Source organism: Salvelinus namaycush, chromosome 13 (genome assembly GCF_016432855.1).
Source record: "Salvelinus namaycush isolate Seneca chromosome 13, SaNama_1.0, whole genome shotgun sequence".
Taxonomy (NCBI): Eukaryota; Metazoa; Chordata; class Actinopteri; order Salmoniformes; family Salmonidae; genus Salvelinus; species Salvelinus namaycush.
The window spans coordinates 22,452,524-22,465,009 of record NC_052319.1 but is presented as its reverse complement, the minus strand read 5'-3'; the positions used below and the strand labels follow the sequence as shown (position 1 = coordinate 22,465,009).

At 40.3% G+C, this 12,486-nt stretch overlaps 1 protein-coding gene across 1 annotated transcript in view; it reads right to left on the bottom strand.

Moving 5' to 3' along the window:
• Positions 1-4,788, bottom strand: part of LOC120057814 (nebulin-like) — an 81,379-nt gene extending 76,591 nt beyond the window's left edge. The window contains exon 1 of the mRNA XM_039006278.1: positions 4,729-4,788. Within this exon, the coding sequence (XP_038862206.1) occupies positions 4,729-4,788 (60 nt within the window). The remainder of the gene's footprint in view (positions 1-4,728) is intronic.
• Positions 4,789-12,486: the final 7,698 nt, after the last annotated feature.

The window sequence follows — 12,486 nt, the reverse complement described above, 5'->3', positions numbered from 1 at the left end:
TAAGGTCTAGTAGGGACAGAGGATAGGACTTATTATCAGGGCTACAGGAAAAGAAAGGGACTGAGGGAAAGGGACTGAATGAAAGAAAGGAAAGGGACTGAGGGAAAGGGAATGAACGAAGGAAAGGAAAGGGACTGAGGGAAAGGGAATGAACAAAGGAAAGGAAAGGGACTGAGGGAAAGGGACTGAACGAAGGAAAGGGACTGAGGGAAATGGACTGAATGAAGGAAAGGAAAGGGACTGAGGGAAAGGGAATGAACGAAGGAAAGAAAAATTACTGAGGGAAAGGGAATGAATGACGGAAAGGAAAGGAATTGAGGGAAAGGGAATGAATGAAGGAAATGAAAAGGAGACTGAAGGAAAGGGAAGGAGAGACTGGCCATGAACGAGCCAGTGGACAAAAGCAGTGGTGAACAAGACACAATTGACTGCATGCATCATTTAGCAAAATCTGCCTATATGAGGGCTATTTCATCAATCACTCACTAGCCTGAGAAAATGTACATGAAGTCATGATTTGTGAATTACCCAAACAATCGCCTTTTTGTTTGGGAACTCACTTTTGGAATGTCCCAAAAAATGTCTTCCTCGACTTGAGTAAATTGTGAATTGTTAAACAAGGTAGTTTGTTTAATAATCCACAGGGTCACGCACATCGCTTTTTTAAACAGTATCCTTTCTAGAATTTCTCTCCTTTGTTAGGCTTACATCTGTGGAATAACCCCCATGACATGCAAGCACAACCGAAGCATCATGAGCTGCATGTGCTGTTTATTTCACTGTTGTCTTCTACCTGTTGCTTTACCTCTGCTCCCACCTGAGTTGTGGTCTGGTGAGAGGTGGTCGAAGTCACCGTCTCGTCAAAATACTATAAATATAGGAACAACTCGCTGGTTTCAAAATCGCCATTACAAGCAAAAGGAAGACATATCACAAATGTATTGGATGGAGTTTTTCCCCAGCTCTGGTGCAATAATTATCTGATCTCTGACACATTCAGTTAGCCTTTTATACTGTAAACAACATTGATAAACAGTAATACTCATTTTAAACTCACTTAATACTCATCTGCACTGTCACCACAATTATCTGGTTGTAGTAGTTAAGTCAGATATTCTACTTTCAGCACTAATGCTCAGCTACAGTCTTTGACAATTAGCATAATGATATAATAATTACATTCACTATAATGTAATAAAAGGTTCCATATATCCCAGATCCCCCCAGTGACCTTGAAGGTGTCCTTTTGGATCCTGGTATATACTGTGATTACTGAAGAGTGTAATGAAGCCTCTAATCCAGGGGGAAAGAGGAGTAGGAGCCTATAATAGCCCTGAATGACTGCCTGACTGACGGCTCTGTCTGCCTGACTGACTGTGTGCTGGTTGCCTGCCTGCATCTGACAGAGACAGACCAGACCTGGGTTCAAATCTACTTACAATAATTTCAAATACTTTAGCTGGTTTTGAATGAGTGAGTTTGTCTGGGACAATGGAAACAATAGAATATTTGCAAAACGGCAAACCATGCCCACCTGTCACTCCAAGTTAAAGCAAACATTAAAAGTATGTGAAAGATTCTAGTATTTAATCTCAGGTCTGACAGACAGAACCCTCTGTCCGACCATCCCTGGGAATACTGTATATACACCCTCACATGACCTCACTGGCTATTCTTGTTGGTTATTCCATTAACAAGTCCATTGTCCTTGTTGTAAATAGTCGCTATGAATCCAAATATCAACAAGACAGCTAAAACTGTTTTAATCCTTAGTGATTATACTAATAAATCTCCTTACTATTAGCTTAAATCAGAGCAACATACTCTACTAAACTAAAAACATTCTCACACATGTTCCCTGAATAGCCTGCGTCTAACTTTAACTAAGCCAAACTTATAACTAGTGACCTCTGTGAGTTGAGAGTGAGACATTGTTCTCGAACTCAGGAAGGTACTCATTGCCATACCATTAATAGGGGACAGCCCGATGAACACGTCTAACAACCCTACTGGTGGAACTGTCTAGAAAACCCTCGAACGAATGGTCAGAATCATCATCATTATCGTCCCGACACAACATAGGCCTGCGATTCAAATGCCAAACAGCTTACTGAAACACTGATACACCAGAGCTGGGGGAAAAACATCGCAAACACTTTAAACAACAGTTGTAAGAGGCCGTTTTCTGACTCTACAAGACAGGAGGAGAATCATACAGGTACATGAACTACCCCACACCTGCTTTGTTGTTGTTCCCCAACAGGTTTTTAGTAATTACAATAAACAATGGAGGACAGAGAACAGGTAGAATCTTCTATTCAGGAGTTGGCAAGACATCACAAACAGATCTGGAATCAGGCTAAGATTCTGCTCCTACAGAGCTAAGATTTGCCTTCCTCCTCTAGCTAGCTGCTAGTTGCCTGCTGGTTTCTCTCTACATGAATCAACCTCCTAAGCACATCCTATGAGTGATGTTAGCAGACACAAGCCCGGCTACTGGAGCTACTGCCGTGTGATTTACAGCAGGCAGCACTTCTCACTATGTCAACTGCTAAATGTGTATCTCCTGTGCTGTCCCGAGAGTGTTTAACAGCCACATATCAGAGCTCAGAATAAATATTTATCTTACTGAGAGAAAAATATACCGTCAAATTGGAAGTTGAAAAGATCTCAAACTTGATTAACATTAAGAGGGAAAAGCAGCATAACATAAAACTATGTACTATCTTGAGAAAGTGTTATTGTTCAAATCGTTAAATGCTGCATATGAAATACTTAGTACAGTATAATCCATATTAATAACCACTTAATAACCATCCTGAAATGTCAACAAAAAACTGTTGTCCTGAATGATTGTACAATCCACCCAGTTATTATCCGCAACTTAGAGTACTGTATATCCTATAAAATGCACAGCTGCACGTTTCTCCCCAGCCTGTAGATCAGATGAAAGAAGCTATCTTACTATTAAGATCATAGTCATCTCTTTAAAAATGTCCTCCAAAGTGTAGATGAAAGTAGTAGTGAAATCAGAGTGTATTGAGTTGAGCGTATTCTTTTTTTTCTGCATTACAAAGCATTTACATTTTTGCATTAAAGATTGATAAATCTCTTTGAAAAAGTGGATATGTTATATGGGAACCAAACAATAACTTTCCAAATACTGTAGTTCATTTTGCTAAATGTTTTGAATATGTAACAATGACAAATCAGAAGTATCTTCCACATCCTCAATTAGGAAGGAATTATTTGGATTCCCCTATAAGTTATCAACAACATAAAGTTTAGACAAATACGAGGCTAACTTTAACCCCATTTCACTAGGAAATAAGAGATTCAGTTATTAGCCTTCTGCTTTCACTCTTCCATTGGACGCTCTGACACAGAGTGGACCCTCACAAAGAAATACAACGACACAGTATGAAAATCTATGTTAGAGCTTGGGGATCTGTCAACACTGGAATAGACTGTGTGGATTATGGTGATACTACACCATCTCCAGAACTGCCAGTCTGAAGCCAAACGCTTCAAAATGTTCTATTGTGTGACAGAGGTTTTGCACCAATATTACACATTGTTAAAGAAAGGCACAGTATAATCTTACTGATACATGTTTATATCTAACACAAAACATTGGTCACTAACAAAACAAAATAGCAGCTCCCCAAACAATCCATAACTCTTCTGAATGGAACATCATCCCAACATTACTATACATTTTACACCAATGGTGTAAGAAATGTTATAGATGACGAATGATGATGGACTCTTCCATTCATGCATATTGCAGTGCAGTGTAACTTAATACAAATTGACAGTATCTGCAGGAATGACAGCAATGTCTTCACACTGTCTGTTGTGTAATAACTAGACCTATTACATCAGTGTGCTCCTGCCATCAAAGCCTATAGTTGTCAGTAGTTGAACTCTCTGGGAGCCTTGAAGATAAGGTGGTTGGTCAGGTAAAGTGTACTTATACTACTTCTACATCGACTACCAAGTTAAAGGAGTTTTCCCATTTTGAACCTCGCACTGCTTAAGTGCGATGGTCCTTGTAAACAAAAGGGTGTGATTACTTTTTATGTTCATAACTGGGCTTTAAAATGTCCAAGAAAAGAGGGAAGTGGCAGGGGTTTTGATTTTATTGGCTGGTCCCCGGTCTGATTTACAGTTCTCTGGACTGTACAGGGCTAGCCAGGGTCATGTCTATAGCTAGCATATAGGAAGATGCGTGTTCTTTGGAAACAGGATCTAACCCTGCTCACAGCTCAAAGACACCTGGACGACTTACTGGGGTGGTATCAAAACTAAGTTGCCTATTCATAGGGACTGAGTAAAGCTAGCTAGTTAACCTGGAGAGCCACCAGTACCAGAGTACCAGGAAGACAGAAATGGCGCCGACAGAGGCTGCCTCGCTTCTAGTCCTTAGGAAACTTTGTTTACAAGCATTTCGCTACACTCGCAATAACATCTGCTAACCATGTGTATATGACCAATAAAATGTGATTTGAATTGACTACTGTGGCCATAAAACTCAGACCTAAGAACATATGTAGTGGGTTTGGAATGGGGTTGGAGTTCCAATTCCATTTCAATTCAGGAGGTAAAGTGAAATTCTGATTCCTATTCTAATTTTCCTTGACTGAATTTGAATTGAATTGACTGAGTCTGAGTACCTAAGACAATGACAGTGTGTTGTGTTGATGTCGCAAGAAAATATTTACTTACCTCTTCCTCAAAGATCTCCTCATCCTCCTCAAACTCCTCAATTTCTTCATTCTCATCCATGATGATGCAGTTTTAGGGGTTTCTACCTCAAACACATAACATCATCAGGCATTTCAATTCTCAATGATGCACCTCCCAGTAAAATATGGTTGAAACTTCACAAGCACAATTCACAATCGTCTAGTATCCATAATTTGAACGTAACAGTCAACATCAATGTAAAACTCTGTGTTACAATACATTTCCTCTTTAGAAGCAAAAAGCAGTACTAGTGCCCTCCATAGAGCAATGTAGAGCAATTGTCTTTACCAGAGGCTTAAGAACCTGCCTTGCAGTCTCTGGTGAACCTAAACCACCAAAGTCAAAGACAGGATATGGACAGAACCTTCTAACAAAGTCCTTCACACATAATGTATGTAACAGGCACACACAATGATGCCAAACAGTGCAACATGTCGTACCCGAGAAAGACTCCTGTAGTATTTCCAGCAACCTTACAGTAAAGGATGCTGACTTGCTGTCCACTAGGGTCCCAAACTGATATTCCAATTTGTGTTTTGTTCTAAAGCCTAGACAAGTAAACAAATAAGCGTCAGAATTAACATTCACTCTCACTGTGATCAACTCCAATTCCACACCAGATAAGATAAAGCTCAGGTACAGCTAAAAGGTGTGATCACAGTTGTACTGGAATGCCTTTTGAAGGCCGGTAGACTTTGATGAGAGTTTGACACCTTAAACCCCCCTAGAGCAGTCCTGCGCCTCCTGGCTGAAGGGTTGGGACAGCTGTTTGTCATGTAAGTTAATACCACAGTTTGATTGGCTGGCTTTGTTTAGCTAACAGAGCTCCAATGCCTTCTGAGGCTGCAGGTTAAATATAGGATGGCTGTACTAACTACCCTTTTTTAGCACTCCATTCACAAAAGTACTTTTCCACCAAAAATGACTTGAAAATAGAAGCAGGAGAGGTTGTGGAAAATGCAACAAACTTGTGGTGGGTTTTAAAAAGGTGTCCCATTGTTGGCCTGTTGGTCTCTGGAGATCCACTGCTCTGAGACTGCTTTAACGAGGACACAGCCCGTTAACTGGGATTATTCCTTCATTAACTATCTCTAAGCAATCCAAAGGCAGCAGGAGACAAAACTGTACAGAAGACAAAATAGTCCCAAACGATGGCAATGCTGGAGCGGTAAGATGAAAGGAAGGAATATGTTCACTTTATTGTTTCTTTTAGCTTACCAGTTTACTTTAGAGTTGAATTGTTTCCCAAGCCGCCAAAGAGCCTCCCCAACTTCCCTCCACAGAAACGATGGACGACAGCTCACAGCTGCAGCGGCACCATGGTTATCATGTGGTCCAAACAGCCAATCAGAGGCTGGCGCTCTCAGGTTTCAAAATCTAAATATACCTAAGTGATCCCTCAAGAAAATAGCACCTGTTAAGTAAATTTATCTGAGTGCAATATACACTAAGTATACCAAACATTAGAAATACCTTCCTGATATTGAGTTGCACCTTCCCCCCCTTCCTTTGCCCTCAGAACAGCCTTAATTCATTGGGGCATGGACTCTACAAGGTGTCGAAAGCATTCCACAGGGATATGTTGGCCCATGTTGACTCAAATGCTTCCCAAGAGTTGTATCAAGTTGGCTGGATGTCCTTCGGGTGGTGGACCATTCTTGATACACATGGGAAACTGTTGAGTGTGAAAAACTTGACAAAAAAGAACTGGCACCTACTACCATACCCTGTTCAAAGGCAGTTCATTTTTTGTCTTGCCCATCCACCCTCTGAATGGCACACATACACAATCCATGTGGTCCCGTGTGGCTCAGTTTGTAGAGCTTGCAAAGCCAGGGTTGTGGTTTCGATTCCCACGGGGGACCATTACGAAACTGTATGCACTCACTACTGTAAATTGCTCTGGATCAGAGCGTCTGCGAAATGACTAAAATGTCAAATGTATCAATTTTCTCAAGGCTTAAAAATCCCTCTTTAACCTACAGTTGAAGTCGGAAGTTTACATGGTGGTTTTTCAACCACTCCACAAATTTTCTGTTGACAAACTATAGTTTTGGCAAGTCGGTTAGGACATATACTTTGTGCATGACACAAATAATTTTTCCAACGATTGTTTACAGACAGATTAACGCCTGAAGGTACCACGTTCATCTGTACAAACAATAGCACGCAAGTATAAACACCTTGGGACCACGCAGCCGTCATACCGCTCAGGAAGGAGACGCGTTCTGTCTCCTAGAGATGAACGTACTTTGGTGTGAAAAGTGCAAATCAATCCCAGAACAACAGCAAATCAATCCCAGAACAACAGCAAAGGACATTATGGAGATGCTGGAGGAAGCAGGTACAAAAATATCTATATCCACAGTCAAACGAGTCCTATATCGACATAACCTGAAAGGCCGCTCAGCAAGAAAGAAGCCACTGCTCCAAAACCGCCATAAAAAAGCCAGACTACGGTTTGCAACTGCACATGGGGACAAAGATCATACTTTTTTGGAGAAATGTCCTCTGGTCTGATGAAACAAAAATAGAACTGTTTGGCCATAATGACCATCGTTATGTTTGGAGGAAAAAGGGGGAGGCTTGCAAGCCGAAGAACACCATCCCAACCGTGAAGCACGGGGGTGGCAGCATCATGTTGTGGGGGTGCTTTGCTGCTGGAGGGACTGGTGCTCTTCACAAAATAGATGGCATCATGAGGATTTAAAATTATGTGGATATATTGAAGCAACATCTCAAGACATCAGTCAGGAAGTTGAAGCTTGGTCACAAATGGGTCTTCCAAATGGACAATGACCCCAAGCATACTTCTAAAGTTGTGGCAAAATGGCTTAAGGACAACAAAGTTAAGGTATTGATTGGAGTGGCTATCACAAAGTCCAGCCCTCAATCCTATAGAAAATGTGTGGGCAGAATTGAAAAAGCTTTTGCGAGCAAGGAGGCCGGACGCAGTTACACCAGCTCTGTCAGGAGGAATGGGCCAAAATTTACCCAACTTATTCTGGGAAGCTTGTGGAAGGCTACCCGAAACGTTTGACCCAAGTTAAACAATTTAAAGGCAATGTTACCAAATACTCATTTGGTGTATGTAAACTTCTGACCCACTGGGAATGTGATGAAAGAAATAAAAGCTGAAATAAATAATTATCTCTACTATTACTCTGACATTTCACATTCTTAAAATAAAGTAGTGATCCTAACTGACCTAAGACAGGGAATTTTTACTCGGATTAAATATCAGGAATTATGAAAAATGTACATTATGTAAATGTATTTAGCTAAGGTGTATGTAAACTTCCAACTTCAACTGTATCTCCTCCCCTTCATCTACACTGATTGAAGTGGATTTAACAAGTGACATCAATAAGGGATCATAGCATTCAACAAAGCAGCAAGGATTGTTTTAAGGTGGAGATATGATTCTTCTGTTGTAGTCATGCACAATGATCTTGGGTGGTCATCAAACAACAAGATAAAAAAAAAAACATGCTTATTTTATTTCACACCATTTAAAACGACCAAACTCCATTCACAACAGTATTCAGTTGGTAAGAGACAGACATTCAGTCAATACTAAGAATAGATTGTCCACCATCTATGTGTTATCCAGAAAGAAAAGAGAAATAGGCAAAATAACATTTAGATTCAGAGCAATAAAAGAAATTGAATAATTTATCTGAGCAAACCAAATACCTTTCATTAAATAAATTCAAACAATACTTTAGAACCATTTAAATAGAATAAATTGGAAGGTTATGCAGGACTATGGTAGATGAAGGAACCAATCTACCTTTTCATACTGTTAGATAATTTATCTGGTCAATATGGCAGTATATTATGTTTGCTGTTTGTAACACTGAGTTATATGTGAAAACGTGATTGTATTTTAAATTCTATTTTAATGTTTAAAGACTCTTGGAATCCAAATGAGGACAACAAATCAAATCAAATCAAACCTGGTCAGTGTATGTCATAGAAAGAGCAGGTGTTCTTAATGTTTTGTATACACATTGTATACAACTATGAGGAAGGGGTAGGAAGGGGCAGAGAGGGGAAAGAAAACAAGAGAAAACCCCAACTACCTGCCCCCCTAGAGGGTGATAGGAAGTGATCACGAATGTTGACTGTTTTGGGGGTGATGTCAGTGGGGACAGTGTGTTGCAGGGGGTTCCTTGAGTGGAAGTGGGCTCTGAGTCTGGGGTTGTATGTATCAAGCGTCTCAGAGCAGGAGTGCTGATTTAAGATCAGTTTTGCCTTATTGATCATAATGAATGAATAGGATTATAACATGGACAGGAGGGACCTGATCCTAGATCAGAGACTGGTACTGTAGTTCAGGTGGGGATACTGACTGTACTGACTGACTCTATGCAGGAGACTCTCTGATCAAGGTCCTGTGTTAAGTCTCCCTGGCCACAGGGCTGTGTGGTGTCTGGAGCAGGGTCAAAGCCATTATGGGCCACTGGATTTGAAGGAAAGGGAATCAAACCATTGGCCTGCTGTCCCACCACCAACCCTAAATAAATATGCACCATAAAGAAGTAAATAGCAACTCAGTATGATACTGAGCTCCTGATGTGACTGTATGCTGCAGAAGACGTATTACAAGTTACTCATGCCATACTCAAATAAGATTGAGGTCAGCCTGTGAGTTAAAGGTTAGATCAGGCACCAGTCGAGCTGGTATGACATTACCCTGTTATGGTTTGTGGTGTCAAACCATCTCCATTCTTCCAGCAGTTTCCCTCCCTTCAAGTTGCGTCTCTGAAATCTTGCATGTCTCCCTCTCCTAGTCTCTCTCCTAGTCGCTCCCCTCCTTTCCTTCAAGTAGTTGCTTTCTGAGATCTATATTCCAATAGTTTTAAAAAGTAATTATTTCCTGAGATCTGTACTCAAATAGTTTTAAAAAGTTGTAATTTTGGGGGGATCTGTATTCAAATAGCTGTTGTCACCTCCAAAGTAACTATCCTTTACACAAAGCATAGTTAAAACTATAGTTATCCCAGATGTGGTATCCCAGTTAAACCCACCACTGGTGTGCGTGGCCATATAGCTCTATTTTCATGTCATCTGACCATAGAACCGTTTCCAATCCAAGTGCCAATGCCATTTATCAAATTCCAGGCAGTGCTATTGTCAGATGACATAAAAATAGTTATTTTTTTGCCATGCACACCAGTGGTGGGTTTGGTGTTAAAAAACAGAAGCATAAGCAGAAACGTACCTCATACATGCAGTAAAATATGGGGGTGCATCTTTGATGTTATGGGGCTATTTTGCTTCCACTGGTCCTGTGGCTCTTGTTAAGGTCATGAACTTTACGAAGTACCAGGACATTTTAGCCAAAAACCTGGTAGAGAAAGGCTCAGTGTCGTTATCCTCGGTAGAGTGCTGGAGTACTGAAAACAGGGCTGACAATATTTTATTTATTACTTGTTAAACAAAATCTCTATCTCTGAGCAATTGTATTAGTATAAACAAATATAATTTCCAAATATTTTTGAGCATTCAATATAGCTCAGTATTTGTATTATATATTTTATAGTGTTTTTTTGCTCATCTTTATCAAGGGTGCAAATAATTATAGACCCCACTGTAAATAAAAATGTGAAGTACATGTACAGTGGGGGGAGGGGGTGACAGTGATACAGCTTTCCCTGAGAAAATACAAAATATCCCTTCACCTAAGTTGGTATGGGCAACTGTATATACGTTCATAGAAAAAGTGTTGTACATGTATTGTTACCTCAGTAGCATACATCTACCTTTCTGTTACCCCTCTTTTCATCCTATGGCTCTGCCTGCGACTCTGGTTGAGGTATGTGACATCCCCCACAGGAGAAGGGAGTCACAGGGCTTTGATTAACAGGCACAGCTGAGTTTTTCATCACCTCACACCACATTTCTCTCGTCTGAAAGCAGTAGTCTCAGCACTCTGGTCTTTGATACACTGAATCAATGATGTCTAGCCCATGTTAGCAACGTCGCTGCAGTTTTTCAAGTCTATAAAAACAGAAAGACAGATAAATTGGCCTTCATGGAGAAATAGGGCTAATATACAGACATGTCTTCATTGAGAAAGCTCATTACCTCATGTTGTACCCAGTCTATACTGTTGTAATTTATCTGCATTGGAGACAATTATGGCATCCTTTATCAGACTAAGTCAGTGCACACAGCCAGTGTTTCAGTGAAGTAGGAGTGTTTACAGTATCTTCACTATGGGCAAAGGTTAAATGTATATTAAAAAACAACTCATCTCTTTATGGTTTGTGAATGTATAATAAGGTTTGGGGATAGAATAGAATGCTTTATTATCCATTCTTTCAACAGAATTGGATAATTTTGCTGTTTTGGTTGGGGATTTGGAGGGGCTATCGATATGATTCTAGCAGACAGTAGAGGGATAAAAACTACCCAGGAGCGACACCAGGGGAGAAGCCAAATGATTCTGCTTAGTCACTGGAAAAAATGGCATGGTGGAGGACATAAGGACAGTAGCAGCTGCACATTGATAGCTACAGCATTATGCCAATGGTACTGAGCTCTCAATAATCCCACCACTTACTCCTTGGATAACAATTGTCCCCATCAACACTGAGGTAAGAGGATAGATGTGGTGATGATGGTGTCATAGGTCATCATAGCATGACTGTGCAAAGGATCCTGGGTTGTTTACCATGGGTTAGGGTAACTGACATGTAGGAGTCATATAGCCCATAAAGTTTGAACTATGACTATAGTTTGAATGCTTTCTGACTGAGGTCTTGTTTTTTTATACTGCGTGCTGAGTAATGCAAGTCATGATGGCATGTTTTTATTTTTACTATCTTTATAATGTATGTGGGGTGAACATGATTGCATTTTTCATTTATCCTTAATTTACTGAGGTTTTTCCCCATTGTATAAAAACAACTATTTTGCAGCATGGGACACTTGAGCGTCATACATGAGAATAACATTGCCAGGATTTGGTACTCACCTTTCAGATCACATTATTCTTATGTTTATGGTGTTTGACACACTCACAATGACAGACATCCTTCTTGAAGACAGGTCATCTACTCCACTCTGGACAGGTGACCAATGGAATAGTGTTTTACTACTGACTCATCCAAGGCAATCATGGAGACAACAGACATTACCTATACTTGTAGGTTATTTGCTTACTGTCATTATTATTTGCTTACTATTGGTCATTTTACTCACGTATGATGACCAATGACTGACAAACAAACATCAGTTATGAAATAAATACATCTGTCAGGCTATACCAACTAAAACTAATCTCATTGTAAAACTGAACGTGCGTAAATAAAGGGTAATAAAGTACTTAGGCTCCTGTACAAACATACTACAGTATGCAAATATCAACTCTGACTGAAGTGCTGTTCTGGGATATATTTGACTTACTCTGTCTATAGGAATATTGAAACCTGGACCAGTATTTAGGGCTGTCTCACTATGTACAACAGCACTATGGGAGCACTGGAGATGCTCACCTCAACCCTGCCTGACTGCTCACCCTTTCTATGTGAAGCAAGGCAAGTGATTTCCCACGTTTGGGATAATAAAGGATACTTGACTTTGGTCTACTCTCTCCTCATCCCGTCCCTGGCTGTCCTACAGACTTCTACATGGACTGTCCAGTGTCACTCCCTCACTGTTCCCGTCAGTCAGTGGCCATTCTCTGAAAGAATGTTGAACATGAGTCCAATGGTCCACAGCAGAACA